Below are 27,461 nucleotides of genomic sequence, written 5' to 3'. Positions count from 1 at the left end.
AGAGTACTTGTTTTGTGCCATTACTCTCACTCCCACCATTTAAATACTTTTTCAGAATGCCAGGATTTCAAGCCTGTAACCCCCCCCAAACATATATTCATATCTCATTTTTAAGCATGCAGCCATTTCTCAGTACAGTAAGTGCAATGTTCCAACAGGCAGGTTGCCAGTCTGTCTCCTAGTGCTGGTAATTATGTAGAAGCACCTGGTAACTCATAGTCTGGGGTTTGGGGAGGAAAAATGGGGAAAAAGTGATAAGAACTCGTGCATGGTGGAGTCATGCAGAGATGGCTCTCTCTGTAGCTGTATCCTCTTCAACTGCTGAAATGTGAGCACAGGGTGAAAGCTCTCTCCCTTGCTGTGTGCCATTCTTTGCTCAACCTCATTGTAACTCCTTTCCTTCCTCCTGTCTTCTCAGTAGAGAAGCATTTTCCCATTGGTGTTTTGCAGCGGGTGGCTGTTCAACTCACAGAGAATTTTGGAACATGATCAGCTATTCCAGATGTTGCTATTTCAGTGTTTCCATGGGGTGCAGCATCTAGGCACCATACAGTCATCAATAGCTCTTTTCCTCAAAAGCTTTTCCAGTGTTTGGAGGGGTGAAGGTAGCGAAGAGGCTATAGAAAAAGGCTGTGGCTGTATTCAGAAGTCAGCTGCTGAGTTTTCTTCAGTCTGGGCTAGAGAACCAGCTGTTGGACCATCCTTTCTATTGCTTGACCCGAACTTACTGTGTTTGAATTTATGTAAGGCTCAGAGAAACTGCTGGACACCCACCTACTTGTTGGTAGGGGAGTTTACTGGGCTTTTCATGCTTGGGAAGTTTCCTTGAATTTCAATGCTTGCTGTTGCATATGCTTCTGTGAACATCCTTAGTCTCTCTCCATCTGAGAAATAGCTATATCTGATCATGGGAAACTACATTTTCTTCTGTGTTATATTTTTTGTCATTTGTTCTGATCATGTGTTTTAAGGATGATACCTAATTTCAGTAAAACCCAAGGCTACTATTTAAAATAACCCCTCTCCTTACCAGAAAGGTTACCTGATATGTGACTGCTTGATTAAATTGAAGAGATTTTCAGGGAGGAATTATTTTTCTTTATAAGCCTGTATTTTAGTAAGAAAGAATGCAAAGGAGCTGTCTAGATAAAAACCAGAATCTGCAAGCTTCAAGTGCTTTTAATGCAGAACAAAATGAGGGCCTATAATGTACAAAAAATTATTTTTCTTGTAGCTTCCAAAACTGTCAGCATTGGGAAAAGTAACAAAAAGGATAAATGAAAGTAACAAAAAGGGCTCTTTAAAAATTAGAAGCACCAGAAACATTCTCCCTGCTCCTTTCAAGAAGACAGACTGACCATAATTTCACTGTCCACAGTTGTCCAAGTAATGAATGAGGAGAGGTTGAGCTGTTCTGTAAGGTGAGGGGACAGCTAGTCACTAGTGTTGTATTAAACAATGCCTATTGTGACCACACTCCAGCTAAGTTTTCATCTGAATGTCCTTTGCAGTACATATCCCCTGACACTTTTAATTTTTATAAATACTTTTTAATTTCTGTGTTTTATCAGCAGAATGAAAAGCTGGTGTGTGCAAATCCACCCTGAATTTAGGCAAGTATGCTATGATGCTGTATCTGATCATTCATCTTCTCCAAAAGTGGGATTAGTGGGAGTTTACAATTATCTAGCTTTACTTCTCTTGAAAAGGTGTTGCAAAATTAATGTCACTAAGATACAAAACCATTTTTCTTGTGGCAAAAATCACACAAGTCAGAGTTTGCCACTTACATTTTCCAGGGTAAGTTTGATGATTATCCTTTAAATGAACATTGATTTTTTTTCTGTAGATCCCATTATTTTCAATCCAGAGAGATTGTTCTGTCTTCTTGCATACCTATTATAAATGAATAGCAAACATTTTCACCATAAATTATTGCTTTTTTTATTAAAAAAAGAGATGGCCTAAACTCTTAAACCAAACCTCCCCCTTCCCTATGATGTGATGAATGCCAGATCCAGACTATTCTTAGTGCAGGAGATATTTCTGTGCTTTTATAACTGGCTGACCCACAAGGTGGCACTAAAGAGAAAAGTGACAACTTGGCTAATAAAAAGTGAAAACCAAAGGCAAAATACCATATGCTGAATCAATATTATTTTAATTAGGAGCATAGTTCCTTTATTGTCAGTTAAATTTTATTTTCTGAAAAGCCTTAAAGCTATACAGCAGCAAGGATGGTTCATTGCCCCCATCCCACATCAAAAGTTAAGTTTTTAAAAGAATGAGCAAGACAGAGGCTGTCTGCTTATCACAGCTCCAGAATCTTAAGGTGATTGTGATCAAAATGTAGTTTAATTAATTTTCTTCTCTAGGGAATAAGGAATTCAAATGAACTACAACCTGAAAACTTTTGAGTCATTAGTCATATTGGTAAGAGGTATGATATCAGGAATTGTGTATTGCCTGCAATGTAAATGCATTTTCTTCTGGAATGTTTTGATTGTTTAATTTTTGTGGCTTTGTTGTTAAGTGCTCTGGTCTTACCTCATAAGCAAATTATTTGAAGAATTGGGTTCTGTGATCAGGAATTATGTACCAACAGGGGTTAAATCTTGCCACTTTGATGATGAAAATGAATCCGCACCAAAACCATCTTATTAGTAAAACTCTTTTTGAGATCCAAGTTTTACGTGAGTAGTTAGATTAACACTTTTCTAACAAGAAAGTAGGAGCCATGACTGCTGTAGACTACTCTGTAAAATGCTGACATGAAGCTTACAAAATAATGAAAAAGTTGTATCTGAGTCAATTTTAGACCTTTAAAACCAGACTAGTTATAATATTTTGAATTTTCCTGAGATGCATGCCTATGGTATCAGCACTATTATGGCGATAGGGGGCAGGAGTTTACTTGCAGAAACAAACTCAAAATAGTACTAATGCATTAAGAAGAAAATCCTTAAACTATTATGAAATACTTTTCTCTGAATTGAGCAGAGTTACAGAATACCTGGTAGTGGGCTCTGGGGCCCATCAAATGATCAGATATATTGGTAATGTATTTTGATCCTTAATGAAATTGCAACTTTACAACCACCCAGGAAATCAGGAGTCACCTATGTGTAGTTTGAAAGGCTTGAATCTAGAATTATTACTAAGTAGGATATTTTAAAGTATTTTAAATGTTGGTTAAATTATCAGTGCTGCTGCTGCTGCATTTAGAATAGTTTTATCACTACAAGTAGTTACTTATTTTGTTTTTGGTTTCATTTTTTAAAAATCAATAACTGGTATTCTACATTCAAAGACCTTGTTTGATTCACTCACATTATTCATTTTGTGAGAAAATTGAATCATCTAATCCTCAGGATCCCAGTAAAATCAAACCCAGAATAATTTTGGCTAAAAAGAGCAAACAATCTTGCCCAGTCACTGAACTCATCTTCCCTTTCATAATTTGTGTCCCCTGTTTATGACTCTTCTGCACTTGCTCCATTGCAAAGGCCAACCAAAAGAAAGTAATGTTCAGGAAGGTACCAAAGTACTTTCTTGGAATGAATTATAAAATCACAGCAACCATAAACACACTGACTTTTTTCCTTGCAGTCCTTATTCAGAGAAAGTTTGTGATCAATCAGCATTTAGACTGAGGGATCTCACAGTGCTTCTGTTTGTAGATGCTGGTGATTGTTCTAGCAGATCATTCTTCCTGAAGGACTACTGTGGGCTGATCTTCCTCAGCTGTAAAATTTTGGCCACATTTCTGAAAATATTGCCTATTTTATGCTTATGCTGGACATTTGGCAAATCAAAGATCTCTAAGGTATTTAGATTGTGAAGATCAAGGGAGGTGATCATTGAAGGCTGAGGTGAGCATCAGTGCACATATCCTTTCTCACGGAGCTCATAGCAGGATACGAAAGATTATAGTGGAGCTGACAAAATACATTCATATTCTCATATAATGTCTACTAGACACAAATATGGGGCCTGAGGCAGGTGATGGTAAAGCACAAGTATTCTTGCATAAGGTGGGACTATCTAGATAAGCTGAATCAGGAGACCCACAAGGAAATATCCCTATTTTTGCCTTGTAAAATGGAAATGGGACATAGAAAGAAACAAAAGAGCATATTATGTTTATAATTACTGTAATGTTACAAAATGTCTTGAAATCCAATTCCAGAAGCGTGAATATTTATTGTAGAGTTTAAAGGATGAAGAGATTATCCACAGATGTTTTTAAAAATGGGGATTAGTCTAAATTTTAATGGAAGTAAACCCTTGCCTTGCCCACTACAACGTTTTTTGTATTTTTAATGAAAAAGGTTCAGTAGATAAGACACAATCTAGACATGTAAATCTTGGTTCTTAACACAATCTGAAGTTTCCACAAATAATTCTTCTTGTCCCCCTGAGACTAACTTCTTACTACTAATTGATTCCAATTAGCCAGTTTTAAGTGTAATTATTCAGTGAAAGAAACAAACACTATTATATCTATGCTCTACATTCCACTACTAAAACCATGGCATTATTGAACTTGTGGAATTGAAATGGTTCATGCTTGGAAAAAAGGTATCTTCAAGAAGCTGTGTTTAAAAACACTGAGGAAAAAAAACCCTTATAGATAAGTTGGAATATACTTTAACTAAAACTTGCTAGTGGAGAATGAGGACACTTATTTTCCTTCTTAAATTACTGCTGTAATGAAGAAAAAGAAATGGAAGGAAGAAAAAGAAAAATCAGTTGCTGATTAGATGTGGATAAATATGAAAACAGAACATCTGGGGAAAAGAATACATTTCATACACCCAAATTGAAAATTTTAAAAATTTAGGTCTCATATGAAAGTAGATACTCTATTCCTAAAACTTGAGAAAGAAAATGCTGACTTTTGAAAAATGAAAAAGTATTATGACTTTGTAGGGTAGTACTGAGTAGTTTAAAAGGACTGGAATATAAAGGCAGTAAATTCCCCAACAAAGGGTGGCGATGGTGTGATTTCAAGGCACAAGGTGAATGGAAAGCAGCAGGTGGTCACTGGGGCCTGGTGGTGCCCAGACAATGCTCTATTGATGCCTCCTCTGAGGTTCCTTCCAACTCCAGAGGTGACAGGAAAGCAAGAGGTGATGATAAGAGAAAAAAGGAGGGGAAGAGAAGGATTGAGATTACTACAGAGCCTCTGTCCTGTGGCAAACTTTTATCTTCTCACTCCATAGGACCTTGCCCACAGCACCAAGCCCCTTCCTCATGCATCTACTCCTTTAAAAAAAGGAAACATAAAACTTGTCCACGATAAAGCCATACCTAGACATCTGGACATCTCTAGCTATAAACTAAACATAAATAGTGCTTACTGTCAATGAACTCAAGTAAGAAAGGTCATTTATACAGATGACATGAGGGTGAAGGAGCAGAAAACAATGGAAAACATGTTCCTTTTCTTGGGATGTTTAAGCCAGCACAAATCACCGTGTGACAGCTTGTTTTACAATCCAGTGTTTTCACTTTTAATTAGAAAGTCTTTCCCTTAGCATTTTTCTTAGCAGCAATTTTTAAACTAAACAGAAGGTGTATTCCCCAGTGCCATATGTTAAACCTGACATGTTACTGAAAATGTCTTTTGGAAAAAACAAAGCAAAACAAAACCAACTAAAAAACCACTAAATATAGGACCACTGTCCCACTCCACTCTCTTTGGCCTACTTGTAAGCCTCAAGAGCACACAGCTATCCCATTAGGCAGTATCAATTCTTTGAGGAATTAGTCATAACTGAAAAGTCAGTGGATGATAGACTGATAATTTCCTCTTTTTCTTCACTGGAAACCTGTGTGGCTGGAAACAGTCATCCCCCACTTGGTCTTGTAAGTAACAGCTAGACAGAAGCTGTGTCTGTGGGGAGTGAGTAGTTCATAACACTCTGAGAGGTCACCTTGTTGATGTTTTTTGGCCAATATATTAGTAGGGTATGAAGTGTAGTCCATTTTAGAACTTAAACAGGAGGGATTAAGACCTATGGGTCTTGACTTGACTTTAAAGTATGCAAGGAGAATCCAGCTATGACCAGAGAAATGCCTGACTGAGGCTGAAAGGGTCAGTGGAGCACTGAATGATAGGGGCTGATGCAGTCTTTTTTCCCCTGTAATTTTTCCCAATATAAATTGTTGATTTTGCGCTTTGCATAGAAGGACGTTTTCTGAACCTCCTTTTTTTTTTTTTTTTTTTTTTTTTTTTTTTTTTTTTTTTTATGTGAGTAGTGTCAGTATGATAAAGTCTGTCTGTAAACTTCTGCTATATACAGATGAATGAAGGATGGATCACTTGGATTAAAAAGCAGCCATATTTAGGCAGACTCAGAAAAATATAATGTGCCAATCTTTGGGTTGGATGAACTGTACCCAGCTGCATGATATACAATGAAGTTACTCATTTATAGTGCTTTTCTTCCAAGACTGTAAAGCACCAGTGTGAATACTGAGAGGTGTTGTGTGCAATCTTAATGTAACATAAACTACAGCCTTATGTGGGTCCCTCACCAGCTCTTTGGGAGCCATGCTATAAGCTGGTATAGAATTGGAAATTGTGCTATCTGAAGTTTATCCATGTTTCTTCTGATACTTGTCTAGGTAGGGCCATCTCCATAGAAATTGAGTTAAGGTGAGACCTTCTCTTTTATTTTGTATGAATACCTGAAAACCCAGGCTATAAGCTCATAAAATGAGATTGCATATAAGATGTTGATGGCCTAGGGGAAGTTTTGAACAACAGGAAGTCAGGACTTTGCTGGAAAAAATGAACTATGATCTGGTGTATTTTCTAACAGCCTTTGCAGAAAGACCAAAGGAGTTGCAAGCTTCAGAGGCAAAACCCATGAAATCCATGTCTATGTTTATAACCATGGACAGATGAAAAAACAAGAATTTTTCCCAGATGTACACACAAGTTTTTTTGGGAGCCGCATGCCTTTGTATTTTCTTCAGCAAAATGGCTATATGTAACAGTCTGTACACTAAACTACTTGCAGAGAGTAGCATTTGAGAACAAATTACCAAGTTAATACCTTCTTTGACCTGTATCTGGTCAAGCTATATTTTAGAAACCTGTCATTACTAATATGAAGAAGAGGTTAATCTGGTAATATGAAGTTTCAGAATGATGGATGAGTTAAGGCTCATGAGCTATTTAACACAATACCTAGCTGCACCTTCTTATTGTAAGTCTCCAGACTGACAAGCCCAAAGAGGAGGGGTCGCAAGCCTCTCAATACTTTGCTTCTGCAATGATGAAATTTGGAGGGGAATCTAGACAGCCTTAATTCCCACCACTCATGCCTTGTGCCAGTTTTTGGAGTGCTATTCCAACCTGGCTTAAAAGGAATCAGCCTCACAGCTCCTCATAAGGATGCAACTTAAACCTTTTGCATACCCTCTCTCATACTGACCCTACAATTTATAGCCTATTATTGTTGAAGCTAAATCGCACGACTGACTCCCTTGGCAGGGCTTGAAAGATTTCATCCTGGAGAGTTATGTATTTGTTATCTGTACATCAGATGGCCAGAATCATGCTCCTGTGTTCCCATACACACACACACTTGTATCTTCCTCTCTAAAAGTGGCAAATCTGGTTTGCCCAACTACTCACTGCTTTTCTGAAAAGGCTTCACAAAAACCTTAACCTGTGAAACTTTTAACTATTGAACTGTATTTAATTAAAATTATCAAAAGTCAGAAATGTTTATAAATAGGGCATAATGTACTACTTTATTCCAGGTTACTTCTACTCTTGATTACATCTTTGCCTGAACATCTCCCTGCACCGCTGACAAGAACAAACATAACTGAAAGTGCAGTTCAGAGAGCGACAGAGGAAAACACTGCCTATTTTACTAATGCCTGATGCTGACAGCCTGTACACAAAATCTTAAAAGCACTCAGGCACTTCCTTTTGTGCCCACTTTTAAAGGGTTTAATGAAACATATAGAAACTGACATTTTAAACCTGTAGCTTTGGATGTTATTTTGCCATGTCAGTTTCTTTTTTTTTTTCCAAATCACATAGCAATAGTTTTCTACCTTTCTGCTTCAAACTTCAGTCAACAAGTAATGAAGGCTCTTTTCAGATAATAAAATGTTTCTGTTCTTTGACCTGTTCTAACAGGTGGGCAGCCAAATATCACCACAGGAAATACAGGGCAACACTCATTATTGAGCAAAATCTTAGTCCTCCTAGGACATACAAACACAATGGAAAGTGTATCAACATACCTCTAATTAAAATTTGTTAAGATTAAAAACCTTTTTTAGACTGTGCTGCAAGATAAAAATAAAGGCTAATTTCTTTCCAGAGAAAGTAGACCTGAATACAATCCTTCTATAGGAATATATAAGGAAGCTAGCAAACTCCTTATACTGAAACTGGTAATCCTTAATCTGGTTTAAGTGTCAATAAATGATCATTTGTATTCTGCAACAGTATGCAAAGTGATGTAACACTTCTTGAAGATGTCGAAGATTCAGGACAAAGAAAGATTAGGCATTTCCTCTTGAAGTAAAATGGCTAATATATCACATTTAATGAAACTTCAGATTTGCTTTGCTTATGAAAGAAGTGCAGGACTTGATTTTTTGTTCTTTTCTCTTCACTATGGAAAGTAAGGCATTTATCCTGTGAATTGTTATGTATGCATTTAACTTGATGTACAGCATATATTCCCATAGATTCCACAGGACTGAATGCCAAAGATAGACACATCTGTGACTGCTTACAAGATTGGAGCTGAAGAGCTTCAAAAGTGAAAATGAACAGAGATGGTTTTTGAAGTATGCAAGCAAAATAAGGGGAACAGAGATGCTCTCAGACATTGATCTAGATCCTTGCTGTATATATTAATTCTGTGTGTTTGCAGATCCTATGTACAAAAGTTTGGGTGCAATTGGAAAAAGTAGGCTGATTCGGCTTTCCACACAGGGACTCACTCCTAGGGGTACTCAAGCCAAGCGTTGCTGTATTATCGCAGGCAGCATTTAACACATCTTTAAATCCTTCCAGCTGAGGGGTGGGGGTTCAGCACTGACAACAAGGAGAGCAAGAGACAAAGTCCTTGGGCCGCGGAGTTACGGCAGGGGGATTTCTGAAAGTACCAGCCAACGCTTACGGCACGATTTTTTCCCGGGCATATTAATCCTATCGATTTAAGTAGGAGTATTTATCCTTTTCTGAGCTCCATCCTCACGTTAGTATGACAGCACTATTGTCGTTCAAACACGTAGTCGGCGGCTCTTTATTAAGTCTCTATAAATATGGCACAGTAAGGGCATTCAATATTTATGTGGAGAGCACACGCATTCGTGTGTAATCCCGGGCAGTCCTGCGGCTCGGAGGCTTTGCAGCCTCCCCACTCCCGGCGCAGCCTGGCCCTCGCCCTGCGCCCGCCCCGGCCGGGGCTCCCTCCGCCGCCTCAGCGACCTCCCCCGGAGCCGCCGCGTGTGACACACCGGAGAAAAGCCTCCCTCGTCCCCGCGTCGCCCCCGCCTCCCGCCCCCGCCCGCTCCCCCGGGGCGCCGCCGTCACCGCCGGCAGCCGGAGCAGCCGCTGAAGCCGAGGGGCGGCGGGGCTTGCCCGCCTCTCCCCCCTTCCCATCCTTTCCCTTCCCTTCCCTCGCCTCTCCCCGGTGCCTATATATAGCCGCCTCTGCTCGAGCCAGCCGGGAGATTGCTCTGTACCTGCAGGAGACAGGAAAGAGAAAATAAGAGAAGCGACTCTCAGGAGCCTGACCCGCTATCAGGAAGAGGAGGACGGGCCCGGCCCGCGCCGCTGTCCGGTGCCACCGCCCCCGGTGCCGGGCGAGCCCCGCTGGGACGGGCCGACCTGCGCGGCGGCGCCCCGGGGGCGCGCATGGCTCGGGCGCTGCCGGGGCCGGGCGAGGAGCCCGACCCTGGCCTCGGCGGCTCGGGACGCGGGGGAAAGAGAGCTCCCTGCGGACGGCGGCGCTAGCGGGGGGCCGGGGCGGCAGAGCCCTCCCCCCCGGGCGCCGAGGTGCGCTCGGCGGCATGTGCTGAAGTGCCCCGCAGAAGCCGCACAAGTTGCCTGCGCGCCGTGGCCCGGCGGCCGGACGGCGGGGAGCGCCTGCCGCCTCTAGCCTGACCCGACCCGACCTCGTCCTCGTCCCGTTCCCCTCCCTGAGGGCTGCTCCAACGCGGGGCTCCCGGCGGCCAGGGTGATGCGGCTCGTTGGGAAGTGAGAGACCGTGCGTCCCACGCGGGCCGAGGGCCCCCTGCCTCGGAGTCTCCCATGCTGTCGGGGCCCCCTCGGGTGGCGGCGGCCCCGCGGGAGGCGGGGGCGGCGCTGCCGTGATGGCCCTGGAGGAGAAGCGTGAGAAGCGCCCGCCCGTCACCCCCATGATGATCGAGGAGGAGGCCGCCTTGCGGAACGGCAGCCGGGGGCTGCCGCCGGGACCTTGGGCCGAAGCGGCGGGGCCAAGACCCCGCACCACGGAGCGGCACATCGCCGTGCACAAGCGCCTGGTGCTGGGCTTCGCTGTCTCCATCCTAGCGCTGCTGGCAGTGACCATGATTGCCGTGCTGCTCAGCGTCCGCTTCGAGGAGTGCGGCGCCGCCGCCGACGGTCCGCCGCGGGCCGGCGGCAACGGGAGCCTTTCGGGGGTAGCCCGGCAGCCGCACGGTGCGGGGCAACCCCCCGGCCGGCCGGAGGAGGATGCGCGGGGCGGGGAAGCGGCGGAGGAAGAGGAGGAGGAGGAGGAGGAGGAGTGGCAGCGGCGGCGGGAGCTGCCGCCCTGGGCCCGGCCGCGGCTGCCGCGGCACCTGCGGCCGCTGCACTACAACCTGATGCTGACCGCCTTCATGGAGAACTTCACCTTCAGCGGGGAGGTGAACGTGCAGCTGGAGGTGCGTAACGCCAGCCGCTACATCGTGCTGCACGCCCACCGCATGCACATCGAGGCGGTCCGCGTGGCCGAGGACAAGCTGGCCGGCGGAGTGCGGGTGGCCCGCACCTTCTTCTACCCCCAGACCCAGGTGTTCGTCGTGGTCCTCAACCGCAGCCTGGAGGTGCAGAGAAGTTACAACCTTAAGATCATCTACAACGCCCTCATCGAGAACGAGCTGCTGGGCTTTTTCCGCAGCTCCTACGTCCTCCACGGCGAGCGAAGGTAGCGGACGGGCCGCGTCGCCTCAAACCCATCTCTGTCCGAAGTTGGCGGCCCCCGCGCCAACTTCGGCTAGGGCGGCGCTAGGACCCGGCGGCCGCGGCGCCGCCAGGCGGGTGATGCCGCTGGCTCCGCGCTGCTCGGCCCCGGTGGTCCCGCCGAAGGGTGCGGGGCTCGGCCGGCTGCCCGGGAGGGGCTACGGCCGCCAAGGCCGGCCGGCTGCTGAGCGCAGGCCAGGCCTCGCATCCCCCCGTCACCTCTGTCAGGTCATCTCCGTAGGGCTCGGCTGTCAGAGCAGAGATGCGGGCGTTCTCGGGGACCGCGAGCCCTGGCCCGCTCCAAGCCACCGGCCGGTGTCGTGAGCCAGCCGTGAGAGCGGCTGGAGGGCGGCCGAGGCTGCGGGACTGCGCGGGAGCGAGCGGGGGCGGGCGGAGCTGCCGCGGGGCGGTGCGGGCTGGGCCGTGCGGAGGCCGGGCCGGGGTGAGCCGGGGCCGCCGCCGGTGAGCGGAGCGCTCCGCCTGCACCCTGCACGCCCCGCCTGCGCGGGCAGGGCTGCGGGGAGCGGCCGCCGGGTCGGGAGATGGCCCGGCGCAGCTTGGGGACGGACGGTGGCAAGGAGCAAACTTGCGAGGGTGCCGCCGGTGAGGCAGAACGTCCGCTAGGTACTTGTCAAGGCAGAGGCTCCGGGTCTGTTTCACACAAAGACACTGTGTTCGGCTGCCGTGTGCCCTGGTATGACAGAGCCTCGTCAGGTTACACATAGCAGCGTGTAGGGCAGCGAGACTTCTGTTTTGCTTTTATTCTGTTTGGTAAAGCAAAAAACGTAGTGGGATGAGTTTTCACATATGCTGAATGCGTTTACAGTACAGCTGGGTCGCGGCAGATTTACACCCTGTGACCCGACAAACCTGCTTCATTTGCGGGCAGAGCAAGATTCAGTCTTGATCTGTATTTACTCACGTAGTTAAAGCCCCTTGGGTCCCTGTCTGGGCCCTTGTTCTGGTGGGCAGGGTTATTGTGGAGGGCCCCGTTCAGTTACAGAGGCTTTCTTTTTAAAGAAGGTGTTTTCTCACCACATTGAGGCTTTGTAATGGAAAAGAAAGGCAAGGATGGACTTCTTGATAGTTCTGGCATGGTTTATAATTTTAGAATTGGATTCTTTTTAAGCTGTCCTTTCTTGAAATATCTGTGCAGTGACAGGTTTTCTTTTCCTGAATCTTAGTGTTTTAGATTGTGGTAACAATTTAAATGAAACAAAGATTTTATAGTTGGTAGAACCGGGCAAAAATATTAAGACATGAAAAGCATCCTCACCAACTCAATTAAGTCAAAAGCCCTTTTATTAAAACATATTTTCATTACTATGATTACTGACAATTTTCAAAAGCCTGATATTAGAACCTCAAGCGGGATCGAAATTAAGTTTTTGCAATTTGTCATCAGAGTGAAATAAAAAGGAAATTTGAAAAAGCACAGTTGTAAGAAAAGATGCGGATAAAATGCCTTTTGTCACAGTTGACTGAATGGTTGGGGTAATAGGGAGTTCTTACAGACCTGTATTGAAATGGGCAAATGAGAAAACAAAATACTGTTAACAGCAGGGGGTATAATTCACTTTGCAAATCTGAGAAGTTATTTAAGCAGTTATTATTCTCGTGTACTTTGACTTTGTGTAGGAATAATTGAACTGTCAAATAGGTGTGGCAGTGACATTTCTCCAGAGCTACTGTACTACACTTATCCCCTAGTTGAGATTTAGAAACCATCACCAACAAAAAAAGGTCTGTTCACTGCTTCAGTCGTCAGGATAGTTTAAGACAGAGTGGAAGGTGATGGTAAAATGTTTTTCGCAGTGCTCCGTGTGTAAGTTTTCAGATATAAATTACTTTGTTTTTAATACAGTTAAGTATAGTCATGGGCAAATTACTTACTTTACGTAAGGTAGCATTGCTATATTGAAATCAGTGGCATGTTTTTGCTTTACACCAGCTCACTTATATTTCCTTCAGTAAAATATTTTTATAACTGTAGTTATTGCTTGGTTGTAGTTTAAGGTGTTAAATAGAAAAAGTGTTTTTCCTTTTCATCTGTCAGAGGCTTAATGACTCACTATAGTATAAAGTGAATAATACCCATTCTAAACCAGGGAACTTTTTTGATCAGAGAGTGCTCTTACAGTAACAATTTGCATTCCGATTAATAACCCATTTTTTAATATGATACATATAACTGTTTTTAGTCCTCAAACACAGACAGCTTCTGTTATGATAGACAGACAGACTTGCATGCTCTGGGAGACCTTGCTGTTCCAGCAGGGCTTTGATTTTTTGACAACTTTATATTCAAATAAAGTACATCAGCCTCATTGGAGTAGTACTTGCTGTAAAAGGGTCCAAACCATCATTTTTCACTTTTGTTGTACATGAGGAGCAAATAACTCTGCTGGGAGGCATCACAAACATATTAATGCCTTCACTTTATGATTTTTTTCCCCAAAAGTTACTTTCTCTGGCCTTCACAGGTGAATGTTGTAAATCAGCCTGAAAGGTAAAAGCTATGTTCAAGTGTTTATTTTTGGACTGAAATCTTTCTTACTGTACTTGAAATGTAAAATGCAAGTGATATGCTACAAATTTACTTTGCATTATGTGCTAGAATTTACTGACAATAATCAACAGCAATATAATACAGAGCTACAGGAGGAGTATGCAGGCATAATATAAATGAACATCAAAGTTGGGAAGTGAAAAGGAAAAAAAATTCTTATATCATGCAGAGAAAACAAAGATGTATTCTTTAATCTCTAACAACTAAGATGTCAAAATAGGTTATTGAGGAAACACATCTTCCTTTAATAGACAAGATAGAGTTAAAACACCTGCCAGTTACTGCCATGGGTATTCTGAGGAGACAGACTGTGAGCCCGTCATGCCCTCAAGTACAACCTTTTGTGGTGGTATTTTTGGGAACAGGAGGTAAAAGTGTTGGTACCCAGAGAGCTGTGTAAAGGGAAGGATGAAATAGTCAAACTGCCCTTCACTTTTGCCACGCTGTAGAAGTCTGCTTGTTTTACTTGAACACAGAGTGAAATAGATAAACAATGTTTTAGGTTTAGCTTGTTTGTTTTCTTTAAATGGTTAGGGGTTTTTTTTTTAAGCAGTTTTAAGATTTTGTTTGTTTTGCTTTGTGGCACAACAAGCAAATCGATGTTTGATAGTAATGCACATGTTGTAGATATCACTATTATTGGTAGTTGGTGTATTTTTAGTATGAAATATTGACTGCTCTGTGTTTGCCCAGTTATGTCTATGTGGATATATCCGTCTCTCTGTGAAAACACAGAAGATGAAGAGTTTACCAGGGTTTATTAGCCTGATGAAGGGATTGTTTCAGTGGCCTAATATGTACTAAAGATGACTGATAAGATCTCTGAGAAGTGGGGTGAAGATGTGGAGAGAGGGCACGGGAAAGCTTCCTTATTTAGAGGGTATCACAGTATGACCAGTATTTCCTAAGTACGCATTTACGTGTGTGTCGGAGCTCATTAAAATTGTTAATTGCAGAGGAAAGTTCATCATTCTTGCTTTGTTAATAACAGGCCAGTACAGTTTTCCATGCTCACTTGAAGCCTCTGTTGATGTCTGTAGCTGTTTAGAGTGTGCCTGGAATGCAGAATCAGGTCCACTTGAAATACTTTGCATATAAATTAAGTTGCTTTGCTTCATTTAATTGGCTGATTTGGCTTTGTTGCAGCAGTACAAATCCATTGATATGGGAGTTTTTTGGATTAACACGGAGATATCTGGCACTAACTTTTTACTTTAGATTTAGCAATCTTATCCAAAATGCTGGTTTTAATAATCCATGTTTTTTCATGAGGCAAGAAAAATGTGAATACCTTCAATAATTGTTAGCCAAAAAAGGCTTTTTATTTTAGAAAGAAGACCAATGGTAACTGCTTCAGTGGTGGAAAATTTTTTCAAGTTTTAAAAAAGTTATCCTTATTGAAAACATATATCTAGTTCTATCAGGCACTCTTATCAAGAAAAAGGTATAATGTTTCAATAAAATTATTTCTTCATTGCCTCCAAAATATGTGTAAAATCCAAAAAGTTTTAAAAAAAGTTAATGATACTTTTTTTCCCTATGGGGTACCTATGTTTTTGTTTTATCAATGTTAGAGTATCATATTGCAGATTAATAGTTATATACTGATTAATAATAGGTATCACCATTTTCATTACATCAAAGCTATTCACCCATCTTTTTCCCTCAGAGGAATAACAGCTGAATAACAGCCAGCCTCTAAAATCTTGATAAATGTTTGCCTGGTATCTAAAATTGCACAGTTATTTCCACAGATGAAACCTTGGAAGGTGAGACATGAATCAAAAGGCCTACATGCATGCTACCTTCACATTTACATGGTTGGCCCATGGTAATTTTCTTGTTCTACATGCCTCCAGAAAATACTCTTACCAAACTCCATATTTCAACCTTTTAAGTTTAGCTTATTTTTTCTACAAAAAGACCATGGGTTTTTTCCAAATGTGTAAATACATGTCTCCATTCAGAAGGTGTCCTATTCTGTATCTGGATCAAAATTTATTTAGTTAAAAAAAAAAAAAAAGTGACAGGTTTTATTGTCAAGCTCAAGCCTTCCCATTCTTTCCATTCATGCTTAATAAATACCTTTACCTCCTTCAAAGATCTTTCCAAAATTTGGCCCATTAACTGAGAACATGGATTTGCTCTCTATAAAGTACACCAGGAAAAAAAAAACACGTGTAGAAGAATGGTGAAATACTTTATGCAGGTTTAATAATTTGCTTTCATTTGTGATTCTGCTAAGCTCACAGGATGGTTTTTTTGGAGGTGCACAGACACGGCAGTGATATGTAGTACTGTGTCCCAGGCCTACATGCAGCTGGTAGAGAAGTAATCAGCTGTGGAAAACAATGACCCTCCTGAGTGCGCTGTGTGACCGTAAGTTCTCATGCCCAGAGAAAGGTAAAGCGCCCTGTCAGTGTCTCAGGGCAGAGTGAATTCCCTGAAGGCTCTTAAATCCTGGTTTGAACTGAGTGTGCTTGTTTTGCATTGTGTAGCCAACAGTGGCTTGCTTTTTCCCCCACATATTGATGAACAATACTGCGAGAACCTGAAGTTTGATGCAAGGCGAGGGTTGATTTCTTTAGTGTTAGTGTGGTGTCTGTAAATTTATAGGAAATTTGTAGACCATTAATTTGTATCTATTGCATTGCAGTAGATGTAGTAAGAAAATGATCAAGCAGTGTTCAAACACTATATATTTTGTGTATTACAGTTGTAATTATTTCCTCCTTTAAATCACAATGGTCAAGCAGTGTCTTATTTGGTATGTCTGTGATCAAGTGCTAGGCACAATTAATAATCAATTTTTATTTTTGTTTTCTGCTTTTCTAGGTTTCTTGGTGTTACACAGTTTTCTCCTACTCATGCCAGAAAAGCCTTTCCTTGCTTTGACGAGCCCATCTACAAGGCCACATTCAAAATCAGCATCAGACATCAAGCTACTTACTTATCTTTGTCCAATATGCCAGTTGAAACTTCTGTTTTTGAAGAAGATGGATGGGTTACAGATCACTTTTCACAGACCCCTCTCATGTCCACCTATTACCTGGCTTGGGCGGTGTGCAATTTTACATACCGGGAAACTGTCACCAAGAGTGGAGTAGTTGTAAGTATTTCTAACATACCAAAAACATTTCGTTACTTTGAAAACCCTAAAGAGATTGTACCAGCAAATATTTAAAATATATTCTTGATTAATATTTTAAAAATTTGCTTGTCTATTTAATGATTATGTGTATTGTTTGGGACCTTTCCTGGAGGTTTGTCTAACATTTTTAGTTTGTCTTGTGCCTTTTGTACATGGTTAGCTTAGTAGGTGTGGTTATCTGATGAAGTTTTAAACTTTTAAATATGCTGTTAAACTACACTTTGTTTTTTTTTTTGGGAATTTTTTTCTTGTTTTTCCTGTAGCCTTTTCATTATGAGCGTTCATGAGGTTATTAAAGTGGCAATACTGGTAAGGTTTCCAGTATCCTTCCTTTGCTACTGACGTATCCCTTGGTGTGCTGTATAGTAGCTCAGAAGGCTGATATAGTAATTTCTCTCTTAGATCTTTTGCCCAGGAACAGGACTTTGCAACCTATCTGCTTCCTGAGGCTGATGGAAGTCCTAAGTTTCTGAAGGTGTTTTTTGCAACTATGGCATGATTCCAGGAGTTATGCCTTGAAAAAAAAGAAACAAACAAGAGAGAAAATCCTTTATTTGTTTATGTCAGTTTTGGTTTTGTGTACAAATATCAAGCTCAGAACTGTATAACAAACCAAAACATACATGAGAAATGCTGTCAGCTTAATAGAATATTTTACAGCGCTGTCATCTTGATTTTCAGGTGAACATACAGAGAAAGCCTTCCTATTTAGTTGCTGTGAATAACGAAACAGAGCCAGTTCTGGAAGTAGAGGGCCAGACAACAGTTTGAGCTGTGAGCCTGGGCAAAGGAGTGTTCACCTTATACTCCAGCAAATGCTGTATGATTTTGTGCTGTAGCCTGGGGGCTTGAGGAAGGGCTGCAGACTGTTCATATCAGGAAATATCTCCTTAGACACTTTGAGCCAGCCTGAGCATTGTGCTGCAATGGAGGGAGCTGATTGATCCACCTTCCCTGAGCCAAAGGTGTTCTTGGCCTTCCTTGTGCCAGCCATCAGCTCTGTACAGCCATATGATCTGGCTGAAAACTGACCTGAAAAATAACCAGAAATGTGGTGAGTTTTCAGCAAAAACAGTTCACTGATCTGGCTTTTTGTTCTGCTATCAGAGTCCTAGCATGGATTTGAGGCTGTGCTGATGGAAGGCAGACCCGGGAAGCACTGGCATTTAGGCTCATTTAGGCTGTTCTGAAGGGATCAACAAATAAGTCTTATTTTTGTTATTGGAACAGTTGAGTAGGACACTGGAGGCCTTTCTTCAGCCCTTTTCTGCCATAACCAGCAGACTGTGACAGTACTCTCTGGCACCACACAAGGAGGAAGTATGACTTGGAAGTGGTTCTCCTGAGGTGCTTTAACCTATAATGATATGGGAACTGCTGAGACTTAAGTAATCGTCATAGGATCATAGAACAGTTTGGGTTGGAAAGGACCATAAAGACCATCTAGTTCTGAACCCCTGTGCCACAGGCAAGCACACCTTCCACTAGACCAGGTTACTCAAAAACCACATCCAACCTGGCCTTGAGCACTTCCAGGGATGGGTCATCCATAGCTTTTCTGAGCAACCTGTTCCAGTATCTCACCACCCTCAGAGTAAGGAATTTCTTCATAACACCTAATCTGAACCTGCCCCCTTTTGTTTTGAAACTGTTACTCCTCATCTTATCACCACTATTGGCATAACCAGATATTTGAAAGGTTGGGGATGGAACTCAGGACCATCAATTTGAAGCATGCAACCTACTTCCTCCATAACTCATTTTATTGTAGTATTGTTTAGAGCTCATATCCTGTAGACTTTTGCTGCTTGAATACATTTGATGCCTTGAAAACAGAGGCACACTTGTCTTGTAAAACAACAGATAGCTTTCTGCTGTTCTTGTTTTTTTTTTTTTTTTCAAAACTGCTTTCAAGACTTTCGATTTACCTGGAATCTGAACAGAAAATCCAAGTATTCTTTTGTTAGGAGTTATTGATTACTAGGGCCTTGTAGTTATGCTTGAATCTATTGGTTCAGCATATGTAGGAGATACACATGTATATCCGACCAGCTTGTACCACTGGACAGAACTTTGCCAACAATTATGAAAATTAGTAAGCTAATCTTCGTGAAAACTTTGAGACCAAAATCCTACGTAAATTGAGATAGTCTGTTACCATGTAAAATTACTTGGTTAGTCTAGAGTTTTAGCTCTTGTTTTTTTATAAAGCACTTATCACAGAGCTATAATAATGCCCAGGAATACTGAAGTAGTTTGCACTGGGTTATTGGTTAAATATATCTTGCTGTTTTTCAGTTGGATTTGGGATCTGATTATCTTTTATCATGGTTCAGTTTTGTTGAAAGAGTGTGTTTTAAGGTATGAACTCATGGCAAGTACTTCAGTTCAGAGCTGCATTTTTTCAGATGAATTGCTGCGGTAATCCATCTTTTTGAGTCTTTTATATTGCAATGCCAGGAGTTTGTGGATGTTACTGAGTGAATTTGAAATCATTGGAATCCTTGTACATGGAATTTCAAATTTCTTCGTTTCCTTCAAAGCCATTTTTTACTAAAATACAGTTATCCTCATATCCATGGCAGTTAAGTTAAATGTATAATTAAAGTAAATTTGCTTATAAAAATGAATGGATTTTCATGAAAATTACCCAAACCTTCAGCATAAGCATCTTGATAGGCTCTTTCTTGTCTTGGTTAATCTTCATTTTAGTTAATGCAGTGTCTATTATATTTGTTAGTAGACACTTAAAAGACCACAGCTTGCATATAATTATGCTTTTCTTTTGGCAGTTCTGTGAACCTCATTGTAGTTCACAAAACATTTTGGGGGGAGTGGGCTGTCCTTTCAAATTTTGACAGCATGCTAATGATTATAATATCACTTCTTTTCCAGCTGAGCAGTATTAATAAAATACTGTGGTCAAAGGAAGATAAACTCTGAGGAATAGAACTAGCTGTGAGATGAAAAGCAGATTTTTTGGTCAAACTTGCTTAAATCTTGACTTTTCATTTTTTCTCAAAGAATGTGACTGACTTTCAAATTAGTTTAAACTTAAGCATGGCATTCAATACAAGTCAAGTTTTAAATAGAAACTGCCTTTTGGAAAGCTTAGGTAGCCAATCAAAATACTTATGTGGCTATAGCATATATAATTCTTGCATGAAGATGTTTTGTATTTTATTAAAATTATTTGGAAAAAGGGAATTAAGACAAACAGCTATTTTTAGGAGCATCTTGTAGTGGATGTGAATCACTATCACAAGCATAACTCTGAAGTCCATGTGGGTTTGATCCATATCCCTTCCAGATTAAGTAATTTAAAAGCAGACCTGGTTTTTTATATGTATTACAGGTATATAATATGTTGTTCAGATTCAGCTGGGATTACAGAAGATCACAGCAACTGCCTTTGTCTTCAGGCAGGGACTTTATTCCTGTGTAAAGGACAGTGGTGCAGTCATCTGTGCTGCTACGGACTAAGGGAGCAGTGTAGTTCTATGAGGGTGATGCCTGAGGTAATGTTGTTTTGAGGGAGGAGGGGGGCCCTTGCAAGCAGGCTTAGCTGATCAGTGTATGGCTCTAGCAGTTGTACCAGCTGCAGTTGGGGAAAATCATGGGATCTCTATACTGTCATCTTTGCACAGTACAATAATCCAGCAAACTCCACTTACCTCCACATGCTTGCTGTCTTATTTTGCATTTCCTAATCATGCATCATAAGTTCTTTGTTAAAGAACTTATTTTTAAAAGCAAAATATTGCTGGTTGGATTGTATTCCTTCTGTCACATCATCTCTGTGTTTCTTTCCTTCATTGATGTCTTTATTTGTGCTTTCAATCCACCAGGCCTTTTCCAACTATTGTTGCTTTATTTTTTCCCCTGCTTGGATTAGTGCTTCTGTTCTCTAAACCCTCTGTTTCTCATTCCTTTGTCAGGTGAACATGGAAAACTCGCTATTTTCTGCATGGCTTTTCAGTGTCTCATAAGTTAATTAATTTTTCCCCCTGTAAATTCTTTCTGTTTTTGAATTAGTGGAAGGAGGGAGCACACAGTGTATCAGTGGAGATGAATGTATGGCTGGCAAAGATGTTTCTGGGAGATTCATCTTCTCCTATTCTTCCTTTTTGCTGTGGATGGGATGTGGAGATAGGTATAGAAATAAAATGCCAACTGGCAACACTAAAGTGTTTCTTTTGCCTGGGGGAGTATCTGCTCAAAACAGAAAAAGAAAGTGTATGGAAAGAAGTGAAGTCAGGAGCAATTGTGGATGCAGGGGTTAAAGAGACAAGTGCAGACAGTACCAGAGCAGATGGGATGAGCAGCTGTGAAAGAAAGTGGCTATCTAGCTGGATGGTGGTGAGTAGGAGGAGAAATGCTGAGGGAAGACAGTACCCAAAGAAGAATTTTGCGTGGTTTCACTTTTCCTACCCCTGCTTCTATTCCAAAGTGGTGGCAGCACATTTTGCAGGGCTGGCAGTGTCTGCCTGACCACAGCTGGTTCAGCTGCTCAGGGTAGGACCTCCACTGACTGAACCCATGCATGTTCCTTTCTAAAGAGACCTTGATGACCAGATATGTCTTGGTTTCAGCTGTATTAAGTGTTACTGTAGTGCCATCAGCGCTGAGTACTTTGTCATGATACAAAGACCTTAAGGCTAAGAAAGCTCTTACTATTAGAATTACACCAGAATAAAGTCAACCTTTATTGCACTGCTTTTGTTTTGATATTGCTTTATCTAAGATGTAATTAATGTTCACAAGCTGTAAAGTACATTTAAGTCTTACCCTGGCCAATGAGGAGGAGCTCTAATAATCTGGCTAAAGGAAAGTAAGATAATTAGCGTTTCTGTTGTGCTTTCTGCCTTGCAGAGAGCCTGTATAGAAGTCCTGGCATTGAATTCCCTCAGACATGTGCCTGGGGGGCTCACTCAGTTTGGCTTAATACAACTAAGAAAGACCTAGTGATCTCAAGAATGTGATCTGTGTAGTAATAATTGCTTGATCTGCAAAAGTGAAAAATTATTTTTTTCCAGGAAGAGCTAGTGAATAGAGTCACCTAAGCAGATTTAGGTCAGGATCAGTACATGTCCAGCAACTCATGTTCATTTAGTTCCAGCATGGGACCATGGTTTTATTCATGTCCTTAAGACAAGATGACTGGATATAATACAGTGCTTCCAGCTGGACAGCTGTGTTGGGCATTCCCTTACCTGAAGTGTGGTGATCAGTCTGAGGAGACTAAAGAGCTGACTTGCAGTAATAGTCTAAGAAAAAGAAAAAACCTGGTGTTGATCAGCAGAATAACTTTTTCCCAGTGAGTTTTGTCATTTGCTAGTCACTAGAAAAAACTGAAAATATCAGTCTTGTTTAAAATAACTATGCACTTACTATGCAATTCGGTTAGTAGCTTTTATAAAATTATTTTGTATTTGAAAAATGTATTAATACTTTTGTCTAATAGCAAGAATGACCTCAAGACCAGACAATTTCTGTCTGCTGATGACTAGCTGGGTTAAAGGCCTGAGGCTCTTCCTTAGGCCCTCTCTTCAGCTGATGGTAGTAACTGCCAGCAAAGTCTCTTCATCAGTTATTATTTATTCATCAGTATTAAAGCAATTATATGTGAGATAATTCTTTGTGGGTGAGCATATTGGTTACAGTAGAATGGTAATGCTATCAAAAGTAGTACTTGTCTTCAATTAAAATTTTCTTCCTCTGCAGCCTGAATTTAAGTCCAGCTCCAGAGTTGTGCTCTACTTTTGAAGCCCCGCAAAGTAACTTTTGTTAGCCCATCACTTACCACTGGGAGGCCACATGTTTATCTGATAAACAGGTAACAGCTAACACAGGAAGCACCAGGCATAATTCTGAAGCCTGGTACAATGCAGACTTGTAATATTTAATCCTTATATGTCCATGAATCTTACAATGATGCACATTCGTTTTTGCTTTTTCCCACTGATGTCCCACACTTACCATCTTCAGAACAGCTTTCATCAGCATGTTGGAAAGAGTGTATTGGAAAGTATGCAATTAAGTTGAGCTAAAAAAGCACACATGGATATAGATAGGTGTGTTTGTGCTTTCTTTGCGAGTGTATCTCTGTAGTAACAATAGGCTGATTCTGCAAGTATCTTTTACTCAGTTCAGTGCTTACTAGTGTGAATTACTTTAAGTGTATTATAATGCAATAGGAATCCAAAGAAATTGTAGCTTTTTCAGATTCACTGCATCAGTATGTGTTTACCCATTCTATTTCAGATTTGTATATTGAAAATAACTTCTAGTTTATTAATTTTTAAATACTGTAGCTACAAAACATGATACAAACAAACAAAAACCTATGTGATCAGCATCCATGCTAAACTGAATATGCCAGGGAATTTGTTAAAAACATAAATTGCAAACTTGCAATCCATTGTTATTGATTTCTGGTTGAATTTGCAAGTCGAATGCACTAGGAAAACACTGTACATTTATTGTGCTTACTCCTTTAAAAATTTCTCTCTGTCAGCACTTGTAGTACATGCTGTGTTTAAATGTGATATTTGTTTTACTAATGTCAATGCCCAGGTGCACTCTGCAAATAATGCTATTAAATTGAAAAACTTGAGTTTGGAAGCATTGTTTTATTTTGGTTTAGGCTAGGAAGATCACCTGTCAGTATCTGGGGGCAGTGGTGTACTTCGTATATAGTAGCAAGAAGACTGTTGAAAAGCACAAATCAGTTTCTTAATTTGTGGCTATTTTGTAGGTTTATGGCTTGCTTGCAATTACAGTGAGGAGGGAGAGGCAGCACATGTGTCCTGGCCTGATGGTTGTCAGAGCAGCTTCCTAATTGTAGTTCTGTACATTCAAGAGCAGTTCAGCCTGTAGTGCTTCATCTGGGGTCTCTGCTGGCTAATGAAGGAAAAGAAAGGTCTGAGACAGTATTTCCCACTCCTTCCCTGCCATTTGCCCAGAGGAGAGTAGGGTGAAGTGCATGCAGTTCCTCCTACTTCCCACATTACAAGCAAGGAAAGGAGGGAGATGTAAGAGAAGACTTCCCTTTCATGTGCTAATGAACATATGCTTAGTAGTATGTGCTGTGACAGTGCAACTCATGGCCAAGACTGAGCACTCAAGCTGCACTCTGCTTTCTGTACTATGTTGTTTCATCTCTCCTTATGCTGCTTATGTTGTGCTGTCATATTTTATTTCATTAACTTATTCGTCTGTCCTTAGAATCAGCATGAATACTGCTCTCTGACACCCAAAGAAGTAGCACAAGTCTGTTAGGGTCTTTCTGTAAGAGTCATACTCTTACTATAAAAGCAAAAGTGATGTGCCAAATAATCTGTAGGATGTATCTCACACCAGAACAACGTAAAGGTGAACACATTCCTGCACCAGCCTGAACATCTGTCAGTCAAGCCAGTGCTTTCCTGTGTGCCTACTGTAGTAACTGTGCTCTAGCAGTGAAAATGGATTACAGACTTAGCTGACATCTAGTTGAGTGACAGATACAGTATTCATTGATGGAGGAGAGTGATGTGTGCTTATATTTATTTATAGACCAGTGTCTCCTCCAGGGTTTAGGTAAATTTAAATTGTATTTTTCTTACAGGAATGAGAAACTTAACCTGTTTGTTCCCAGTTTTTATAGCCAATGGTGAGAAAGAAACCTCTTACTTTGGAAATTCATGCCTGTTGCTGGTCCAAGCCTCTTTTTTGAGGACAGACAGTCAGATGTCTGTAATGTTCACCTTTTAGGCTTGCCTTGACCTATTGTTTTTGTGTTGGAAAACCTGCACAAATGCCACCTTATTTTTTGCCTTTGTCCCAGTATTTTTTGCTGCCTGAAGGTTTATGTTATTTGCCCCCATTTTTACTAGTAGAATACCTAGTCAATTCGATTTTCTTCTAAGGCATTGTAGGGTTTACAGAGCTCTTTTACAGTGGGGTGCTTTCACACTTCGGGTACCTTTTTTGAAAGCTTTTTTTAATCAGGTGCTGAAATGGAATGAGATGCTGGAGAACAGTGCTGCAGAAAGTGACTTCAGGATCCTGGTTGATGGCTGAACATAGGTCAGCAGTGCCCTGGCAGCCAGGAGAGGCCAACCCTGTCCCGGGGTCCATCAGGCACAGCATCACCAGCCAGGCAAGGGAGGGGACTGTCCTGCTCTGCTCTGCACTGGGGCAGCCTCACCTCAAGTGCTGGGGGCAGTTCTGGGTGCCACAATATCAAAAAGATATTAAACTATTAGAGAGTGTCCAGAAAAGAGCCATGAGGATGGTGAAGGGTGTGGGGTTTAGGTATATATGGGAAAATATATGTTCAATTGTGTCAGGAACTCACGTTTTAAAAAAAGAACTCGCTGCGGTAGAATGTCTAAATATGGATAACACTGGACAAACTAGACTAGTGACAAGAGCTTTTTGCTTTTATTTTCTCAGCACATTAGTCTCAGGACATTGCTAGACAACGGAGACAGGATGTTAACAGCTCGCTGATCTACAGGGAATGCTAGAGAAGGTGGGGTAATACAGAATGACATAAAACTATCTCAGTCTAGATTTCAGCTAATCATACATAGAACAACACATATTGACAAGCATTCTATCCAATCTTATAAAACACATGTAATGGTAGTTAGAACAAACACTGGTTCATAAGAGACAAAGAACAGAGCTCTATTCATGCTAACTTTCTAAAGATATACATTAAATAACATTGTTGTTATCTTTAAGCCAATTCTACAGAGGCCTATTGTTATTTGTCACGTATGCTCTACTGCTTGGGAAACTTTTCTGCTGTATCTGCAATGCTAACAAAACTTTAGTCTGAGGCTTATACTTTTTTAACTATTTCCTAAAAACTTTCTAACTTTATGGATTCCAACAAAGGGCCTTGAGGGGAAGCCTTGTGAGGAGTGGCTGAGGTCACTTGGTCTGTTCAGCCTGGAGAAGAGGAGACTGAGGAGATATCTCATTGTGTCTTCAACATTCTTATGAGGGGAAGCAGAGGAGCAGGTATGGATCTCTTCACTCTTGTGACCAGTGACAGGACTCAAGGAGATGGCATGAAGCTGAGTCAGGGAGATTTAGGCTGGATATCAGGAAAAGGTTTTTCCCCCAGAGTGTGCTTGAACACTGGAACAGGCTCCCCAGGGAAGTGGTCATAGCACTAAACCTGTCAAGAGTTCAAGAAGCATTTGGACAACGCTTTCAGGCACATGGAGTGATTCTTGGAGATGGTGCTGTGCAGGGCCAGGAGTTGGGCTCGATGATCCTGATGGATCCTTTCCAACTCAGAATATTCTGTGAATCTGTAAATATGCTTTTCCAGAGTCTAGCCTCCATGGCTTGACATGTCCTTTCCTGCTATTCTCCAGGGGTGCTGTTTGCACAGGGCAAACTGCTGCAGTGGAAATAGTGAGGCTGACTGACTGCCTTGTAGGCAATGCTCTCATTCTCAAGTTATTCCAGCTCATAGTGGTTGCTGTGACTGTCCAACTGCTCGAGCTCTGCACGTGGCCCCATCCCCTGGCATGCCTCTCATACACTTAGGTGGGGACAGGTGCCAGAGAACCAGCTCTGTTGGCCTGGTTCCACTGAATGGTACCCCTAGGAGATCCTCTGCTGCTCCTGCCTGGCAGCTTTCTGGCTGCTGCATGCTGTTGAGACCTAGCAAGAGCAGTTAGAAATGAGAACTGAGCATGTTATCTTTGTATTTGGAACAGCATACTTTGAAAGCAGATTATGTTTCTCTTTGAAGGGTAAATGACCTAAAGTTTATTAAAAAGTTATCCCACAGTGGATTATCATGAAAATGTTTAGCAATGCATTTTGTTTCATAGCATGCAGTGGCGCTGTGCGGCAATGTGGGACAGAACAAGAAGACTAATATTTTATTTATTTGAAATTACTGGATGGCGGAGAGGATAAGAAGCAAAAGGTGATTATTAGCATTTACCTCTGGGGTTACTCACACTTTTTTTTTTCCCCTCTCACCTCCCTTTTCCCAAGCATGGTGATAGTTTGGTAGTCACAGCAGCTTGGAACCTCAGTTAAAGAGTTTCCTGCATATCCTCAGGATGGCAAGCAGTACCTCAGTTAATAAAGGTAAAAGGAAATAAAATGTGGAGGAGGAAGAAGGGAAATGGATTCCTAGAGAATAATTTCAAAGAAAGTACACCTACTGAATCATTTGCATACCACATGTGTTTCTTGTAGCTCTTCAATCCCCTGGCTAAATAAATCACAGACCATTGTTGAACAATAAATAAGATCACGCTGTGTTTTGTTTTACTGGAAAGTGTTCCTATATGTTTGAAATTTGATAATGTTGTTGTAAGTTCATTGTTGCACTTTACATACCATGGAGAAAAGGGTTTATACCTGATGAGAAAGTTTGATAGTTTTAGTATTTTGTCTGATAGTTGGATGTCTGTTTTTCAGGTAGAAGCCCAAATCTGCATGTGGGAATGTCAGTGAGTGATAAGATGTATTGCTTTATTCAAAGTCATATATATGAATGTGTATGC

The 27,461-nt window shown here is 41.5% G+C and overlaps 1 protein-coding gene across 1 annotated transcript in view; it reads left to right on the top strand.

Moving 5' to 3' along the window:
- Positions 1 to 10,052: 10,052 nt before the first annotated feature.
- TRHDE (thyrotropin releasing hormone degrading enzyme) overlaps positions 10,053 to 27,461 on the top strand; it is a 210,287-nt gene continuing 192,878 nt past the window's right edge. The window contains exons 1-2 of the mRNA XM_063155038.1: positions 10,053 to 11,177; positions 16,617 to 16,890. Of these exons, the coding sequence (XP_063011108.1) occupies positions 10,363 to 11,177; positions 16,617 to 16,890 (1,089 nt within the window). The 5' untranslated portion in view covers positions 10,053 to 10,362. The remainder of the gene's footprint in view (positions 11,178 to 16,616; positions 16,891 to 27,461) is intronic.

The sequence above is a fragment of the Melospiza melodia genome, chromosome 4 (genome assembly GCF_035770615.1).
Source record: "Melospiza melodia melodia isolate bMelMel2 chromosome 4, bMelMel2.pri, whole genome shotgun sequence".
Lineage (NCBI taxonomy): Eukaryota > Metazoa > Chordata > Aves > Passeriformes > Passerellidae > Melospiza > Melospiza melodia.
The sequence above is the reverse complement of the archived record's forward strand: the minus strand, read 5'-3'. Positions and strand labels throughout refer to the sequence as shown.